The sequence below is a fragment of the Portunus trituberculatus genome, chromosome 13 (assembly GCF_017591435.1).
Source record: "Portunus trituberculatus isolate SZX2019 chromosome 13, ASM1759143v1, whole genome shotgun sequence".
Lineage (NCBI taxonomy): Eukaryota > Metazoa > Arthropoda > Malacostraca > Decapoda > Portunidae > Portunus > Portunus trituberculatus.
This window is the reverse complement of record NC_059267.1, coordinates 7354931-7374280: the sequence shown is the minus strand read 5'-3', so window position 1 is coordinate 7374280 and position 19350 is coordinate 7354931. Positions and strand designations below refer to the sequence as shown.

The window sequence follows — 19350 nt, the reverse complement described above, 5'->3', positions numbered from 1 at the left end:
TCCTCCTCCTCCTCCTCCTCCTCCTCTTTAATCATTCATTGCGCCAAGTGTTTCGTGAGCCGAACCCAAGCTGTGTGTTGAAATCTCATTTAATAAATCAGTTACTACAGTTTGACGGGAATCTCAGAACATTCCTTGGCGCCTTATGACTCTGTTCATGTGGCGCCCTCCATCACATAGGTAACCAATCAGTCAGTCAGTCAGTCCATCCCTTCCCCTCTCACCTGTCAAAGAACACCTCTGCCTCGCGAAACCATTCCCATCTCTCTCTCTCTCTCTCTCTCTCTCTCTCTCTCTCTCTCTCTCTCTCTCTCTCTCTCTCTCTCTCTCTCTCTCTCTCTCTCTCTCTCTCTCTCTCTCTCTCTCTCTCTCTCTCTCTCTCTCTCTCTCTCTCTCTCTCTCTCTCTCTCTCTCTCTCTCTCTCTCTCTCTCTCTCTCTCTCTCTCTCTCTCTCTCTCTCTCTCTCTCTCTCTCTCTCTCTCTCTCTCTCAGCCAGCGTTACCATTCAGATTTTCAGTTTAATTACACCTGTCCCTCGCCATACTACAAGAGAAAGGCCGCCCGATCGCCCTCACACTCCCAGCACATCGCTTCTTGCCTTCCCATTCCTTCACTTTATCCTCCCTTTATCCTTCCCTCCCGCCGCAGGTGAGCCGATACTACCTGCGTGAGACTTAGCGCAATCACGCCTGTCCGTTATACCTGCCGATCACCTGCGCCTCCACCACCTGGGATGAATGGTGCCTGGGGAATCGTAGGCAGGAGTGACGCGATCAATAACTCCCCCTGCTAATTTTGCCAGCAGTCGGGCCCCAGTCAATAACCTCTCCGGCCCGCCTACCCGCCCACACACCTTTCCTCCCGCCCTCCCGTCCCGTCAGCCTCCCGCCCTGCCTCTCTTCCTGCTGTGTGACCCAAATCCAAAGGGAGGGATGGGAGGATTGAAGGAAGGAGGAAGGGAGGAAGTAGAAAAGGAAACGATAAAAGGAGGGAAAAGGTAGAGCAGGTAGGAGAGGGGAAACAAGGGAGGAAAGGAAGAAGGCAAAATGAGGGAATGTATAGAGAAGAGACGATGAAGGGGAGATATGTACAAAATGAAGGAAGAATGCAAAGGGAAGAGAAGGATGGCAAGAAGGAGAAAAGACGTAGCAAAGGAAAAGATAAGGAGGGAAGGAGGAAAAGAAGAAAAATAGGAAAGAGTATAGGAGATAAGGAAGAGATGGAAGAAAAGGAAGAAAAGAAGAGATAGCGAGACGATGATGAGAGAGGAGGTATAAGAAATAAAGTAAGGAGAGAGGGAATAGATAACGAGGAGGAACAAATAAAGATGAGAAGAGGAAGGAAAGAAATATAGAGAGAGGAGAAAGATACATAACGAGGAGGAATGAAAAGAGGAAGATAAGGAGGAATGAGAAAAGGGAAGAAGGAAGTAGGGAAGAAATATGAAGAAAGGAAGAAGGATGAGTTAATAGAAAGGTAGGAATAGAAGGAAAGGAAAAAGGAATATAAAAAATCATGATAGAATGAGAACAGCAAATAAAGGAGATAGCTAAGATGAGAGAGAGAGAGAGAGAGAGAGAGAGAGAGAGAGAGAGAGAGAGAGAGAGAGAGAGAGAGAGAGAGAGAGAGAGAGAGAGAGAGAGAGAGAGAGAGAGAGAGAGAGGTAATGAGATAGATAGGATGATAAAACAGAATGATAAAGATGAAGTAGAGGAATCAGTTTTATAAGGAAGAGGAAAGACAACGAAAGAAAGAGAAGGAAGAGAAATTATTAAAATATAGGATAGAATAATGGGAAAGAAAAACAGGTAAAGAACTGAGCAGTGTTGAAGAGGAGACGAAGCAGAGAAGTAGGGAAGAAAGAGAAGGGAAGGGCGTGGGAAGGGAAGCGAAGGGAATAAGAGGCAATGGTGTGCGTCCTAGTCACACTCCACTTGGTCACTTAGTAAAGGACCTTGGCGCGTCCATCTTCATACAGAAACTTGAAATGTCACTGTCTGTTTTTGTCATGCCTTCTTAAATTCAATTTCCTGTCTCATACTCGTACTATGGTCACCTGTGAAACGCGTCCTCACCTCGTTACTCGTCGCTGTCCCACACTCACCTCACGCACCAACGCCACCTGTCCTCGATGCTGTAATTAACTTATGAGGATGTCGTAACAGGTAGGAATATTTAGTGTACGTGTGGGTGGTATAGTGACAGAATCCTAGACACATATATGAAATTTTTAACTGCTTCAGTGCCATGGCGCGTTTCCATATTCATTCTGCTTACTATTTGGTGATTTTATACAGCTTCAGAAATTTATGTGGGTACTAAAATAGTGAAGAACTGTGGCCATTAATCTTCTGACCTCCATAGACCTTTGCTAATGTAAATAAAATCGTTTGTTCACACCCAAAAATCAAGATAGAAATGCGTCTCAGTACTGAAGGGGTTAAATGCATCACCATATTTTAGCGCCTCACTGGAAGAGGAGAACAGTGAAACAGTAAAGATTCATAGATAAGATTCCTAAACGCATTTCTTCACGTAAATAACCTCGGCGAATATTGTCTAAAGGAGGGAAACACACGGCAGGGTAGTGGAGGAGTTTAGAGGGAAGGAATATGCTGTAGGTGGAATAGTAGACACAGCCATGAATATTTAAGCAACACTCTACGTAGCTATCTTTTGAATACTCTCTTTAAAGGGAAGGAAGGACCACGAGACCTGGAATAGTGAAGCAGTTTGAGAGACACCCATGAAATTATTAATCTCTCTCTCTCTCTCTCTCTCTCTCTCTCTCTCTCTCTCTCTCTCCTATGGTCTGGATGGCGGGTACTATTGCCCAGCGGGAGAACCACACGATAAGTGAACATGTAGCGAAGAGGCGGCAGCGGGGAGGCAGTGTGCAGGTCGCTGAGTCCTGTGGGGGTCGACGTGCGTGCGCAGTGGTTCTGTATCGGGTGAATAATGAGCAGGATCAGAGGCATTTTTCAGGCGGTAAACAAGTGTCCGGGCTGGGAGGCTAGTGTGCGAGGTGGCAGGTGTGTGGGGTAACCTGTATTAGGAGACGGTATTGACGTGTTAGGGTGAGAGTGGAAGAGGATGCAAGGACGAGTGTTGGTGTAGGTAAACGTAGGAAAAAGAGAGGAGGCAGCGGAGGGTGAGGTGAATGGTGGGGTGTAATGAGGATGCGCGAGGCGGGGGAAGGGGAAGATAAAACTGGTGGGCGTATAGAAATCAGGTAAAATACTCAGCCAAGATACGAAAAATGTGGGAGGTAAAAAGCACGAGACCGTCAGGGAAAAGAATGAAAAATAGGAGGTTCAAAGACGTAATAGAGGAGATGGACTCGGAGGAGGAGGAGGAGAAGGAGGAGGAGGAGGAGGAGGAAGGTTGGATGTAGTAACGATTGGCGTGGGAGTGAAACTTTTATTTTGCCCTTCTGCACCGTTCATCCTCCTCTTTCTCCCGCTCCTCCTTCTCCTCCTCCTCCTCCTCCTACTCCTCGGTATTGATCTGGCCCTCAAATGTCCCTTGCTGCAGGACGCCAGCCTCGCCATTCATTGTGTTAAACTCTTCAGCAGGGGGCTAATTAACTCTCTTAACCTTGCATCTCATATTCCTCTCCCTCCCTTTGACCTCTCCCCTTTACCCCACCTCTCCCTCACACCCCTTCCCTCCTCTTCCCACTCTTACCTGTTGCTCTCCCCCGCGTCTGGCAGTCTACTTGTTGCGTTCACCTGTTGCTTCCCCTGAGGTCACCTGTTGCGTTAATTGCTTCTTCTGTCCTCCCTTCCTCCCACTTTCTCACCTGTTCTAGTTTATCTTCTTTTCTTTGTCTCTTGTATTGTATTTTTATGTTTTTTTCGTTTTTTTTTCTTCTTCTTTCACGTGTTCTAGTTTTCTTTCTTTGTGGTTTTGTTATGTTTGTTTTCTCTATCTGTTCATTGCTTACTTTCTCTCCTGTTATTGTTTGTTTTTAGTTATCTCTTATCTCTTGAGCTTTATCTCTACCTGTTTACTATTTCCTTTCACACCTGTCGCAAGCTTTCTGTGCTCTTCTCTCTTATGTGTTTCTGTTTATTTAATTTGTTTCCTCTGTCTTATATCTCTTCCCTTTCTTTTCTTCTGTGTTGTTTCTTGTTTTCCTCTCCTTTCCATCTTTATTCTCTCCTACTTATTTATCCTTTTCTTCTTATCTCATTTTTTTCATTATCGTTCATCTATTCCTCTTTATTCCTCTTCCTTCCTTCCTATTGCTTCTATCTTCATTACTTTCTACCTTCGGCTCTTCTTTTCTTTTTTCTCCCTTTTCTTGCAGTGCTTCCTTCTTCGTTTCAAATTATCTGATCCTCTTTAATTGGATCTCCTCTTTGCCCTACTTGCTATTCCATCTTCCTCTGTTTCCTCTTCCTCCTCCTCTTGTCTTTTCCCTTTCCTCCCCCTTTCGTTATTTCCCCTCGTGCATAATTCTCTGTAATTAGATTTCCTCTTTGTCCCACCTAATTCATCTTTCTCTCCTTCCTCCTTGGTTTTACTCTTTTCCCCTCGTTCGTCTCTCTCTCTCTCTCTTTCTCTCTCTCTCTCTCTCTCTCTCTCTCTCTCTCTCTCTCTCTCTCTCTCTCTCTCTCTCTCTCTCTCTCTCTGTTGTGACGTTGAGGTGATAATTAAGTTATTGAGTATGTTTTGGTGTGTGTGTGTGTGTGTGTGTGTGTGTGTGTGTGTGTGTGTGTGTGTGTGTGTGTGTGTGTGTGTTTCCGTTTTCTATCCTTTTTTAGTTCATATCGTTAACTTTACTCTTTCTTTCCACCAGAGGATGATAAAAAAAAAAACATACAAACTTTGGTGCAACTTCACAATCCCCCAATAATTCCTGCGTGTGTGTGTGTGTGTGTGTGTGTGTGTGTGTGTGTGTGTGTGTGTGTGTGTGTGTGTGTGTGTGTGTGTGTGTGTGTGTGTGTGTGCGTGCGTGTGTTGTTCACTACATTTTATTTGGATGTAAAGCAAGACCAGTCAATGGCAAGTGAGGGGAAGGAATGGACAGTGAGGGGAGGGAATGGAGGAGCAGTGAGGGGAGGGAATGAGGAGGAGCGAATCGAGGGAATGTGAGGGAGTGAGTGAGGGGGAGTGAGAGAAGAGAATGTGAGAGGAAGAGAAGGGAGAGGAGGATTGAGTGTGTTCATTAAGCGATTGAATGTTAATTAATAGAGTTAAGTTACGGATAAGGCTTGTGTTTCTCTCTCTCTCTCTCTCTCTCTCTCTCTCTCTCTCTCTCTCTCTCTCTCTCTCTCTCTCTCTCTCTCTCTCATCCGGGTCATCTGGCACTGGCCACTGACACCGGCATTGGTTACAGCGTGGCCGTGTCTCGTGTTAGGCTGGGGAGGGAGGATGCACGAGGGAAAGGAGGGTGAAGGGGACAAACGAGGGGAGGGAAGGGGAAGGAGGATGCACTAGGGGCCGGGAGGGAATGTTGGACAAGAAATGGAAGGTGACAGACAGGAGAGAGAGACAGGAAAGTGGAGGAAAGAACAGGGAAAGTAAGAATAGTTGAGGGAGTGTATGGAAAGCTGGGGAGAAGAAAAGAGGAGGAGGAAACACAAGAGAAGGGACGAACTGGGAAATTCAGTGAAGAGCGAGAGGAAAGAGAGAGAGGAAGAAGGAAACAAGGAAGGGAAGAGAGTGGAGCGGGGGAAAGTAAAAGATGAAGAGATAAATGGAACGAGGGAAAGGGAACAAGAAGGGAGAAAAAGAGAGAATTTAAGGGGCATAGGTACCAAGAAGAGGAGCAGGAGAAGGAGGAGAAGAAAATAGAAGAGAATGAATGAAATAATAAGGGGAGTTTAAGGCGAGGGTTGAGAAGACGCTTTGAGTGATGGGCGAAGAGAGGAGGAAATGGAAATAGAATGCGAGATTGAGGGTTTATTGTGGTTATAAAGAAGATAAAGGAGAGAGAGAGAGAGAGAGAGAGAGAGAGAGAGAGAGAGAGAGAGAGAGAGAGAGGTCAGTAAGACGTAAGGAGAGACTGGGGAAGAATATTACGATAAAAATAGATAGAGAATGTGTAGGAGTAAGAGAGAGAAGAGGAGAGGAAGACTAGCAAAACGAAGGGTGAACAGAGGAAAGTGAAAGAGGGACAAGAGGACAAAGGAGAGGTAGGGAGAGGGGAAGAGAAGGGAGAGAAGAGAAGGGAAGGGGAAAAGAGAGTGCATCAAGTGACGTCTCCTCAGTATTATTCCTAATTACCCAGATTACTGACGATACGAGTGAAGGTTGTACACTGAGGGGAGGGGAGGAGGGACGGTAGTGTACGGATGCTGGTGGTGGTGGTGGTGGTGGTGGTAGTGGCACTGGTGATGTACTGCTACTACTACTACTACTACTACTACTACTACTACCACTACCTCACTTCCCTTTTTTTATGCGAGGTAAAGCGCTGAAAACTTCTCATACCAGAATATTTTTGCCTCTAAATTTAAACACACCCTTCACATTTTCCGTCCAGTGGTGCATAGAAATATTTTGCTCGTTTGACATTTTTTATCCTATATATGCTTCTAAATGTACAACTCCTTTTTTTCTACTTTGTGTTTGTAGGTTGAAATCACTCACAGCCAGAGTCACGTTGGCCTTCAGATATATATGTGGAACTTTTTATTGTATGTACGTGATGATAGGTTATGTAGAGTCACGTTTACCTACAAAAAAAAATACTGAACCCTTCTCTTTAATTCAACGCTTCGTAGATTGAAATAACTCACACCGAGAATCACGTTTCCCCACAAAAACATAGACTAGCCACTCTTATGTGTGTAGATACAAAATAACAAGCTCAAAATCACGTTGTATATTGTAATATGTAACATTTATTTTGTTTAATTGTCTTTAGAAACTCAAACAGTTTACTTGAGTCACGTTTACCAACAAATATATAACTTTTTTATTCTATATAAAAGAAAATTGCAAAATAACAGTCTCAGAATCTTGTTTACTTCAATATATGTAACTTTTTTTTCTTTAATAGTGTATATAGGCTCACATAGCTTACCTGAGCCACATTTACCTGCAAATATATCACTACTTTTCGTTATGCATATAGATAAATAAGAATAACTGAGAAGCATGTTTACCTGGAGACATTTCACTCTTTCCTTTAATTATGTATGTAGATGAAAATAACTCAAACTCACGCTCATATAAATCAAAATAACAAACAAGGAACCATCTTAACCTGCAAATAATTAACCCGTTCTTTTAATTATGTACGCATATAAAATTAACTCACATTCATCTCCCCCTGTTCCTTGAGGCATTAGAGAAACACAGGTAAGCTCCTGATGAAAACCTCGTCACCCTAAACTCGAGGACTCTGGTATACAGGTGTGCGGGGCCAGGTAATCCACACCTGGCGCTGGCTCCCCTTGCAGCGTCGTGTCTAATGCATATATAATACTAGTCACCTGCAGCATGTATGAACGCAGGGAGAGGGAGAGAGGGAGAAAGGAGAGTAGTCAGCGGTGGGTGTGTTAAGGTGAGAGCAGGTGGTGAGGTGAGGTGGTAGGTGGAGCAGGCAAGACTTGTACAGGATGGTGACGAGACGTGTGTGTGTGTGTGTGTGTGTGTGTGTGTGTGTGTGTGTGTGTGTGTGTGTGTGTGTGTGTGTGTGGTTCAGTTCACTTTCTATAATTCATGGTATTGAATGCACAAAGTTGTGTGTGTGTTGTGTGTGTGTGTCATGTGTATGTGAATGCACAAAAGATGTGTGTGTGTGTGTGTGTGTGTGTGTGTGTGTGTGTGTGTGTGTGTGTGTGTGTGTGTGTGTGTGTGTGTGTGTGTGTGTGTGTGTGTGTGTGTGTGTGTGTGTATGACCTTCAGCGGCTTCGGAGCAGCAACCCACGGCCCTATGACGCTGAGGGTGGAAGGGAATGCAAAGAAACACAAAGGAGTAACAAACATCCAAAGACTTATTGCCATTACGAGACTGCTTGTAACACACTGCACTACCTAAACTGAGATGGTCGTAGTAGTAGTAGTAGTAGTAGTAGAGAGAGAGAGAGAGAGAGAGAGAGAGTTAACATTTCACTTTTATAACTTGATAAAATATAATTGGGGCATTTTACTCATTCCTTTCTTTTACTCCTACAATTTCAGTGGTAATGGCGTCTACTTAGAACAATTTGCTGTGTTGTCTTTGTTGTGTTTTCCTCTACGTGTCCTCGGAGTGGCACTGTTTTCTGCGTGGCTTCTCAGATTGGAGGTGAAGGACCGTGAGGGTGCGTGTTGCTGCTCTTGTTGTCTACTGTTTTATTATTATTTTTCTGTGTGTTCGTGTGAATTGTGATTTATAAAAGTCTGGACATGAAGCTACAACTACTGCTACCACTGCTGCTACTACTACTACTACTACTACTACTAATAATAATAATAATAATAATAATAATAATAATAATAATAATAATAATAATAATAATAATAATGATAATAATAATACTGATAGTAATAATAATAGTAATACTAATACTAATACTAATACCATTACTACTTTGTTACTAATAATAATAATAATAATAATAATAATAATAATAATAATAATAATACCAATACTACTAATACTACTAATACTAATACTACTAATACTAATACTACTACTACTACCACTACCATTGCTTTTTTGTTACTACTACTACTACTACTACTACTATCACCACCACCACCACCACCACCACCACCACCACCACTACCATCATTACTTTCAAACGAACAACATTAAGTGACGGTCATTTGGACATGATGAGAACGCTGAACATTGGCCGGCTTTTACATTATCGAGCAATACAGAAGCTCCAGGGGACAGGCCAATACTGTTTGGGAGAGTAATTAAGGGTCATTAAGCCAGCATGTGGAGTATTTCTGGGCTCATACTGTTTTTTACTCGTGCTGTTATTTGGTGTTTTGGTGTCCGCTAATTAGACGCCAACTGCACGTGATTCGCTGGGGAATTAATGGCACGGATGTTGTAATGAGGTGGTTAAGTGGACACGGCATTTGAACACACACACACACACACACACACACACACACACACACACACACACACACACACACACACACACACACACTTAAGATATGAAAACACAAACACACACACACACACACACACACACACACACACACACACACACACACACACACACACACACACACACACACACACACACACACACACACACACACTTAAGAAGATTCACTATTTTTACCAGGAACATTATGAGCAAGAAAAGTAAATAAAGCTAAATCTTAAAAGCCTTCCCCTTCCTTTTTTTTTTTTTTATGGGTGGAAATCATACAAGCCATTCTCCATTAGTGGCAATTAGGTGGTTTTGCAATAATCTGGGAAGCTTATTTGCAAACTTTACTTATTGGTTTACTTATTTGTTTATTTATTTTTATTCTTTCTTTTTGCGTTGATGATTTTGTGGTTATTTATTTCGGAATTCATTGTTATTTTTTGCTTATTTATCTGTTGATGGTTTTGTAATAATCTGCAAGACTTATGTTCAAACTCTACTTATTCATATACTTTTACATTTATTTCCTTTATTTCATTTCGTTTTTTTTTTTTTCTCTCTCTGTTGATTATTTTGTAGCGGAATTGTTTGATATCTTTTTGTCTACTTTTTTGTTGCTATTACTTATTACTGGCGCGGAAGTGAAGCTGTCATTGTGTTGCTGTGGTGATGTGTTGCTTATTTGCCGCACTCGTCCTCGTACCCCGCCTGTCCTTTTCCTTTTCTTCCTCTTTCTCCTATGCTCTTCCTGCTCCTCGCCTTCAAAGGACTCGATAACGTTAATATGGACAGTTCCTTCACACTTGATATACTGAAGATAACAAGCAGGCGTAACAACTTCGAGGAAAACTGTAAAAATAAAAATTGGCATCAGAGCAAACCAAACACTCCTTTAGTCTGATTGTAAACAGGACTGTGGAATCGGTACTCAAAACACTACGACTACGACTACGACTACGACTAAGACTATGACTACGACTAAGACTACAGGAGCACTAAATTCCTTCTGATTCCACGACTTTGATTCCACACCCCTGATTGTTGATGCCTGAAACTACAAATGGCGTCGATGACATAACAGCCTTTCAGAAACAGACTGGGTAACTGAAGATAACAAGCAGACGTAACAACTTCGAGGCAAACTGTAACAAAAACTGGTATCAGAATAAAAAACACTCTTTCAGTCGGATTGTAAACAGGGCTGTGGGATCGGTACTCAAAATACCTGACTCCAACTATACGACTCCGCCTACGACTAAGACTAAGACTACAGCAGTATTAAATCCCTTCCGACTCCACGACTAGGACTCCACAGCCCTAATTATTAATGCCTGAACCTATTAATGGTGTCGATAACATAACAGTCTTTCAGAAACATTATTTGGCCTCGCGTCTGTGTGTCTCTCATATTCAAACTCCAGCCAGCTTAATTTGCACCTTTTAGCTTTTATCCTTGTATTTTTAGATTTGAGCTGTATTTTATCATTTTAACGTGACTAGTGTTTTCATGCAATTGTATAGTCCGGCGCCTTATGACCTTAGCTGTCAATCATCACTTGATTTCCAATTCGCCGTCTTACCGAAGTTCAATAAAAATTTTCTTCGGATGTGCTTATGAAACTTCGCTTTACTGATTCTGTTTGAGAAGCCCCAGAGAGAAGCATCAATAGCGAGACTTCTTACCACTTTACTGTAATATTTCCACACAGTTTATCCAAGCATCGTATTTCTGGTTCTTCCGGTAACATTGGATAGGGACGGTGGGCCGGGAAGAGTCTTTATATACTCGTACAGTATTCGCTATCATTTTTTCGTGTAGTCCCTAGAGACAACAAAATTTCTGCTGTTCTTTAATGTTCCTTTATGTTCTTCCTTTCCTCCTTCACCACCTCCTTTCCCTTGTATTGTTAACCCCTTTAGTACCATGACGCGTGTCCGCATTCATTGTATTTCATTATTTTATACACCTTCAGAAACTTATGCTGGGGATTAAAATAGTGAAGACTGGCTATTAATCTTCTGACCTCTATAGACCCTTCCTAATGTCTAATGGCTTAATCACACCAAAAATTCATGATAAAAATGCGTTCCGGTACTGAAGGGGTGATGAGTTAGCGTAACAGACAAACAGCCATCCATCCACCCAGCAGTCTGTCAGATCTGTTATTGGGTATCCTCGCTTGCCTATGAGAGATGACGTCCGGGTTAGGATGGAGATGTCAGGCCCACACGCTCCTCATCCGGGCCGTGTTTCTGCCTCACTGGATTCCCGGATGGTGCTTCCCTTTAAGTGGTCCATATTTATGTTGAATCTTCTCCTCTTCCTCCTCCTCCTACTCCGCCTCCTCCTACGCTTTTTCCTTTCCTTTCTGTTTATTTTCCCTTGCAGTTTTATGATCTCCGTAACTGCACAATAATTTTCATCGTTATGCTTCTCCTCCTCCTTCTTTTCCTCCTCCTCCTCCTCCTCCTCCTCCTCCTCCTCCTCCTCCTCCTCCTCCTCCTCCTCCTCCTCCTCCTCCTCTTCCGGTGAATCCCTGATCATATTAGAAATGTGGGGCAAAACTACGTTATTGACAAGTCATGAAAAATTTCCCCCCTCGCACGCCAATCCTGCAAGTTTGACGATTTCCACGGCGACTGTAGGAACGTTGGCGAAGTGTTGTCATGGCAAACAGGCAAAACAAACAGGTATACACACGCTTAATGGCGGCCAATTACTCAAGGGTGAAGAATGACGGCTGAACACACACACACACACACACACACACACACACACACACACACACACACACACACACACACACACACACACACACACACACACACACACACACACACACACAAGCGCGCGCAGGTTGGTTAAGGTAAATCAGCCGTGCGTCAGCTGTGGTGGGCGTCCAGGTAAGACGCACAGGTATACAGAGATAAAGGGTGCGTGGGAGTGGTATTCAGTGGGAGGTGGGGGGAAGGGAGGGCACTGCAGACATGTGAAACCCAGAAGGGAGGGAAGAGAGGGGGTGGTGGGATTTGACGCGACAATATCCCAGGTATAGATGGCTAGCGGGGTCAAGTGTCATAGGTCACAGTGTCCAGGTGTTGGTGAGGGGATGAATGTCTCTTGTGGCGTATTAATAACTGTCAGGTTAAATATACTTTGAAGTGAGTTACGTGACTGTTGCAATAAGAGTCAATTATGTGAGTTGGGGAGGAAGGAATGTGTGTGTGTGTGTGTGTGTGTGTGTGTGTGGGTGGGTGGGTGGGTGGGTCTGTGTGTGTTTCCTGCTAATTAAGAATGAGATTAATGAAGAAAGTATTACGTATTAACGAAAACTTGAAGAATTGATGATGTCTAGGAGGAGGAGGAGGAGAAGGAGGAGGAGGAGGAGGAGGAGGAGGAGGCGGAGGTGGAGAAGGAGAAGGAGGAGGAATACATAGGAATACATAGGAAAGATGAGTGACAGGAGGCCTTGCGAACTATGACGAGGTCACTCGTTTACTAAACTACATGTACAGAAGCTACATACTTAGTAGGAGGTAAGGATAGAACAGATGAAGCTCCTCCCCACCCACCACTCCCTCCGGCGTCACCCGGCAAGAAATAAGACGAAAAATACACCCCGATTGCTGAGAAGGACAATCGGGAAATTTACAGGAAAGATGGGAAAAAGAGAGTACTAATGTAACTACTACTATCGCTAAGAAAAAGAGGTATCTAGTGTAACTACTACTATCGCTAAAAGAAAAAAAATTATCGGAAACCATTTTCTTTATAAAACTTGTCTAATTTACTTTTGAACGTAGCTACCGTGTTAACTTGGACGACGGACGCTGGCAGCTTGTTCCAGTGTTCAACTATTCTTACGTTAAAAAAGTTTCTTCGCAAATCAGTATTAAATCGCTGTCCTTTAAGCTTCAAGCCGTTATTTCTCGTTATTGATTGCGAAAGCTCAAAAAGATTTTCATAGTCGATCTTATCTATATTTTTAAGTATTTTAAACGTTTGAATGAGGTCACCTCGGATGCGACGATCTCTGAGGGAGAACATATCTAGTCTTTTGAGACGTTCTTCATATGACAGGCCACGTATTCCGGAGATTAGTTTCGTTGCTCGTCTTTGAACGCTCTCTAATTTATTAATGTTTTTTTGATGACATGGAGACCAGAACTGAACCGCGTATTCCAAATGCGGTCTCACTAATGATGTATAAAGACGCGTTATGACTTCAGGTGTTTTATAATCAAAATTACGCGCGATAAATCCTAAAACAGTGTTAGCTTTACGACCAGCGGCCGAACACTGTGCGGCACATTTTAAGTCATTTGTTATGAGTACTCCCAGGAGGACGATGAAGACGAGAACGAGGAGGAGGAGAGATAGAAATGAAGGAGCGAGAGAAGGAGGAAAAGGAGACGAAGTAGAAAGAAGAAATTCAGCAACTTAACAAAAAAAAAAAAAAGTCATACCGAATAGCAAATAGAAAGAAAAGAAAAACAGTCATACACACAGAAAAATGCACAAAAAATAGAGAAAAGATAAGCCTATAGAACACACCTGAACTCCCATAGGCTTACACACACACACACACACACACACACACACACACACACACACACACACACACACACACACACACACACACACACACATACACACAGGTACACGTTGAAGCACACGAGACTCAAAGCTCACACAGATGTACGCGAGAGGAGTGTGTGTGTGTGTGTGTGTGTGTGTGTGTGTGTGTGTGTGTGTGTGTGTGTGTGTGTGTGTGTGTGTGTGTGTGTGTGTGTGTGTGTGTGTGTGTGTGTGTGTGTGTGTGTCCGTAGGCCAGTCTATCCACCTTTATGTGACGCTTGGTGCTTCGTCTCCTCGAATCCGCACTGTTTTTTTATTCTCTCTCTCTCTCTCTCTCTCTCTCTCTCTCTCTCTCTCTCTCTCTCTCTCTCTCTCTCTCTCTCTCTCTCTCTCTCTCTCTCTCTCTCTCTCTCTCTCTCTCTCTCTCTCTCTCTCTCTCTCATTGTTCTGTAATATCGAAGGAGCACTGGAGAACATGACTTCCGTTAAATCAATTCCTGTAAAGAGAAAAGGAGGAGGAGGTGGACAAGGAGGAACAAAAAGAAGAAGAAGAAGAAGAAGAAGAAGAAGAAGAGTTAGGGAAAAGAAATCACACAAAAATACAGAAATACCGATGACTGACATGGGATTCCTTGTTCTGTTTCACTTCCTCTGTTATTTAGAGTGGGACGTCTGACTCCAGTGGCTGTCCTTGTCATTATGTTAAGGGATAGTCAGAACACTCACCTGTGAAATGCGCAGAAAAAAATTACTTCACTTGCTGCAAATACGATAGATATATTGCCTCGTTTACATCCGATCTCTTTTACTATTTTTTTTCTGAGAATTTTGTGCGGGAACGGATGTGCTGGAAATGGAGCTAAAGGGAGAAGAAGCCATATGTATCCCACCAAGTTAGTCTGAATACGTAATATTATTAAGTCAGGAAGTCGCTTTTAGAGTTGTGAATTATTAAATGGAAGAGGACTGGGATGGAAAGGAAAGGATGCGGTGGAAATGGTGCAGGAGAGGAAAGAGGCCATGTATGTATATCCCGCCAAGTTAGCCTGAACACAACTAGTCCGCAAAGTCACATTCTGGAAAGGAAAGTATTAGTTGGAGCAGGAAGGAGATGAAAATGAATGAAAAAAAAAAAAAACTTGAAATGGGAAGGAAGAGCGTTGTGTTAGAAGTGACAGGAAGGAAAACCTACGAGTCCATGTTCTGTAAAGTAAGAATAAACGCAATACGACAGGTGTGTGTGTGTGTGTGTGTGTGTGTGTGTGTGTGTGTGTGTGTGTGTGTGTGTGTGTGTGTGTGTGTGTGCGTGTCATTTTGTGCGCAATATGACAAGTCTGTACAGCTCTGTCTTACATGTTACTCTGCCTGTCTATCTGTTTGTCTGTGTATCTGTGTGTGCGCCCCCGAGTCACGCTGCGCCACGACCTAGATCAGCGATGAGTGGTGAGAAATGCAGCTGTTTGTGTCGGTCACTGCTGGGGGAAAGGAAAGGAAGAGGAGGGTGAGGGCAGGGAAGAGGGTGAAGAGCAGGGAGAAGAGGGGAATGAGCTTGAGAGATTGGCTAGGAGAGGGAGGAAATGATGTGGAGGGAGGCTGGTGAATGCTGGAGAGACTAGAAGGAAATTGGTGTGTTAGTGATCAGGAGGGAGGAGGAAAGTGGAAGGAGAGGCTCAGGTTAAGGTTGAGGTGGACACTGGAATGGATAGAGAGTAAGTGGAGATGGAGAATAGGAAGGCTGTAAATGCAGGACTTACATATAGGGATATTGTTAAGTGAAGGAGAAGAGTAGAAGGAGATGGGGATTACTCTTGGTGAGGTGAAGGGCTGCGATAGGAGGAGGAGAATGGTAGTAACGTAAGTGAGGGTAGGTTGAAGAGGTTAGTAGAAGAGTAAGTACTGATGGAGGGATAAGGAGACATGAAAAAAGAGTAGAAGCGAGTAGTAGATGGAATGGATAGTTGAGATATTGGGGGGACTGGTGGAGGAATAAAGAGAAATAAAATAGTGAAGGAGGATGGGGAGGGTGGAAGGAGTGATTGCCAAAAGTAGAAAGGATCAATGATAGAAGTGTAGGGAGGCATGAGAAGATGGAGGGGACAGGGAGGAGGGATAAGGGGACACGAGACACTGAATGAGGTTGGGGTAAATGGAGCAGAGGACTAAACCACTAAGAGAGCATGAGGTAAGCAGCTGAGTGGATGGTAAGTCACGGAATCTTTGGGGCGCCGCCTTGCCTGCCTCCAGTATCGTAGTGGCAGCGTGATAGAAGAGTGTTCTCCTCCACCTTTCTCCTCCACGACCACCACTGCCTCAGCCCCGTGGAGGAAGGACCTGTCTCTCCACCATGTTGTCTCTCTTTGACGTCGCTTGGTGGAGGAAAAACGAAGATGAATGTGGAGATCCAGCGGTGGAAGATGTAATTGTGTGGCTCTTTTGTGGGTTACTTTGAGTACGTGTGTGTTTGTGGCTGGTGTATTACAGTGTGCACGTTTACCTGGTATTCATGGCGAGTGTTTTAAGTTTGTGTTGCGACAGTGGAGTGGAGTGGTGGTGGTGGTGGTGGTGTTGTTGTCGTCGTGTTGCTCCAAACTCCGTGCCTGCAAGATTTGTGATTAATGTTGTGCCGGAAGTAGGAAAAGTCAGGAAAAAGATTTGATATGATACTGAAAATTGTAATTGGATATGATGGGTACGTGTGTGTGTGTGTGTGTGTGTGTGTGTGGAGGAAAGAAGAATCAAGATATTGGTCCTTCCTGGTGCACACACACACACACACACACACACACACACACACACACACACAGTGTATTTCCATCTTCCTACGATTTGACTTCTTTTAAGAGAGAGGTGTCAAGACATTTGTCCCAGCCTTTTGGCTAATTTTTTCGAATCTTTTAGGGAAAATTCAGTTCCAGTGGGCATTTTTTCTAATATTTTGTTGCCCTTCGCAGTTCTCCCTCTTGCATAAACACACACACACACACACACACACCATCTAATGAACCTAAACAAACCATTACTTAATACTTCATCAAACACCAACAGCCTTTCCTTAACCAAACCAGGCCAGCGTTCATCCAGGGAGATCAATCAGTTTCGTCAGGTTCTTCAGTCCACGCGTAGCAACACCATTTAACAAGCGAGGCATTTCTAATCACCAACAATTAAGACCCTGAGAACTAGAGAACATAACTTTGGGAATCATAAACTTATCAACAACATCCGTAAAGGCAAGAAGACTGTGTAGCTATTGCTGTGCTGTCAGTAACAAGCGGAGAGCAGCGGTTACCTGAGCAAAGACAGGTGTGGGATGTTAATTGCCTTCCCTCCCCAGGTGTTGTATTAACTTTCATCCTCCTCTTTAGATTCTTTTTTAACTTTTTTATTCATCTTGTACGGAACGATTTAACGTTTTCACCTATACTATCCTTCATTGTCTAAATACGTAGTTGAATGGTGTGGCTTATCACAAACAGACGTATAATGGTCAACGGGTATGCTGCTGCTTTTCTTTTCTTTTTTCTTGATCGTCTTTTGTTTTTTTCGTGTCTGACCTTGAGAGAATGAGCTTCAATGCATCGTCCTCGAGAAAATAGCGTTCTGTGATCTTGTTTTTATCAGTGTGGTCTTCTTGTTCGTCTTCTGGGGCGGGAGTGGGGAGTGATTTGAGAGGCGAAATATGTAAAGTAAAGTTTCCTTGTAGTGCTTTTAAGTTTTCCTTCACGAGAAGCAGTTAGAAGCGGAATAGTTGGTCTAGATAACGTAATGTTCTGAAATGGAGCGTGGCGTCTCGTCGTGAGTTGTATGATTCTAATTCCTTGTTTTCTTGGCTGTTAAGTATCAAGCCCACGTCCTTGTCATGTGCGGATTCAGTCCCCGCTCTAGAACCCAGCAAGTTCAGGTGACGCTCAAGTGTTGCATTTGCTGCACCACTGACTCGTGTGAACTGTTTTCTTCTATTGTTTGTCTGTGGTATATACATGTACAGTCCTGAGTGGGTTAGATACTATTCTCTAATAATTCACAGTGTGTTTATCGTTCCTCCATTAACATGAACCTCTTCAGTACCATGCCGTAGTTTCATATTCATTCTGCTTACTATTTTGGTAGTTTCATGCAGCTTCAGGAACACATGATGGGATTAGAATAGTAAAGACTCTGGCCATTAATCTTTTGACTTCCATAGACCCTTCCTAATGCAAATAAAATCGTCTACTCATACCCAAATATCAAGGTAAAAAATGCGTCTCAGTACTGAAGGGGTTAAGTCCTGTGACCCATCAGGATGTGAAGGAGACTCTCAGCACATCGAAGGAATTAAGATTAAGATTAAGGAAATAATGGCAATGAAAAATAGAAGATTACTGTATATATTTGTCACTGTACGAGGGGTGCGCCTGTTCTCATCCTGGTCACCGCGCAAGGCTACAGAACCCACCACTTCGCACGTGTGGCCTGTTGCAACTCCACTCTGGCCAAGTAAGAGATGGAAGTTTTCATCTCTGTAATGATGTTTTGTTCTAAAGTCTTTTTCTCCTTTTGTTGCAGAGGAATAAGGAGTTTATGCAGGACGTGTTATACAACTCCAACAGAAAAGACGGTGAGCTCTCTCTCTCTCTCTCTCTCTCTCTCTCTCTCTCTCTCTCTCTCTCTCTCTCTCTCTCTCTCTCTCTCTCTCTCTCTCTCTCTCTCTCATATCAGTGTCTCTTTTTCTCTCCTCCATCGTCATCCATCGTATCCTTTTCTCCTATCGATAAGTTTTCTTTCACCTTCTTTACCTTCTTTATCTCCTTATCCTTTTCTGTATCTCCCTTTATCTTTTCTCTTTGTCTCTTCTCCATCTCAGTTACATTTTTCCTCCCATTTTTTTCCTTTCTCTTTTTCTTCCTTTCTTCCTTCCCTCTTTCCATCCTTTATCCTTATCTCTTACGCCCATCTCTCCTTCCATTTCCTTCTCACTGTCTTTCTTTTATCCTTATCGCCTCTTTCTTCTTCTTCTCGTATTTCTATCCTTCCTTCACCTCTGTCTCATTTTTCTCGTATTTATCCTTCCTTGATTCTCTTCCTTGCATCTTCTCTCCGTCCTCCCTTCCTTGCTTTAGTCCTGCTTTGGTTCCTCTTTCCTCTTTGTTTTACCCTGCTTCTTAACTCCTGTTTGTCTTTTTGTCCCTCCTTCAAACCTGTCTCATCTTTCGCTTTGGTTCTCTCTGTTCCTCCTCTTTCAGTGTGATTTCTCTCGTTCACATTCCTCGCCGTCTCTTCTTTCGCTTCTCTTTTACCACTTGTCTCTCGCGCACGCTTCCAACTTATCTGCACTTTTCTTCTCTCTCTCTCTATCACTTTACATCTTCTCTTTAATCTCCTCCTCGTCCTTCCTGTCTTTTTTTTCCTGCTTTTCATCGGTATCGTGATTCGTTGTTCATCATTGTATTCTATTCACAAAACTTCTCACTTTCTTGTCTTTCACTCCATGCTAGTGTTAGTTTTCCTAGTGTCTTTTGTTGAACTACCTGTCAAACGCATGTGTACCTATCAATTCATTTAGGTGAGTCAATGGCAAATGTTCTTGTTGTTATCATTGTTGCTATTATTATTGTTGTTATTATTATTATTATTATTATTATTATTATTATTATTATTATTATTATTATTATTATTATTATTATTGTTGTTGTTGTTGTTGTTGTTGTTATCACCATCATCATCATCATCATC

The 19350-nt window shown here is 43.0% G+C and overlaps 1 protein-coding gene across 11 annotated transcripts in view; it reads left to right on the top strand.

Annotated features, from left to right (window-relative positions):
- The window catches only part of LOC123503082 (rap guanine nucleotide exchange factor 4-like), a 261095-nt gene that overhangs the window by 204067 nt on the left and 37678 nt on the right, over positions 1-19350 (top strand). For 9 of the 11 annotated variants that reach the window (XM_045252492.1, XM_045252491.1, XM_045252493.1 and 6 more), the window contains one exon: positions 18184-18235. In XM_045252492.1, coding sequence (XP_045108427.1) covers positions 18184-18235 — 52 coding nt within the window. The other 2 variants (XM_045252496.1, XM_045252501.1) reach the window with 2 other exon arrangements.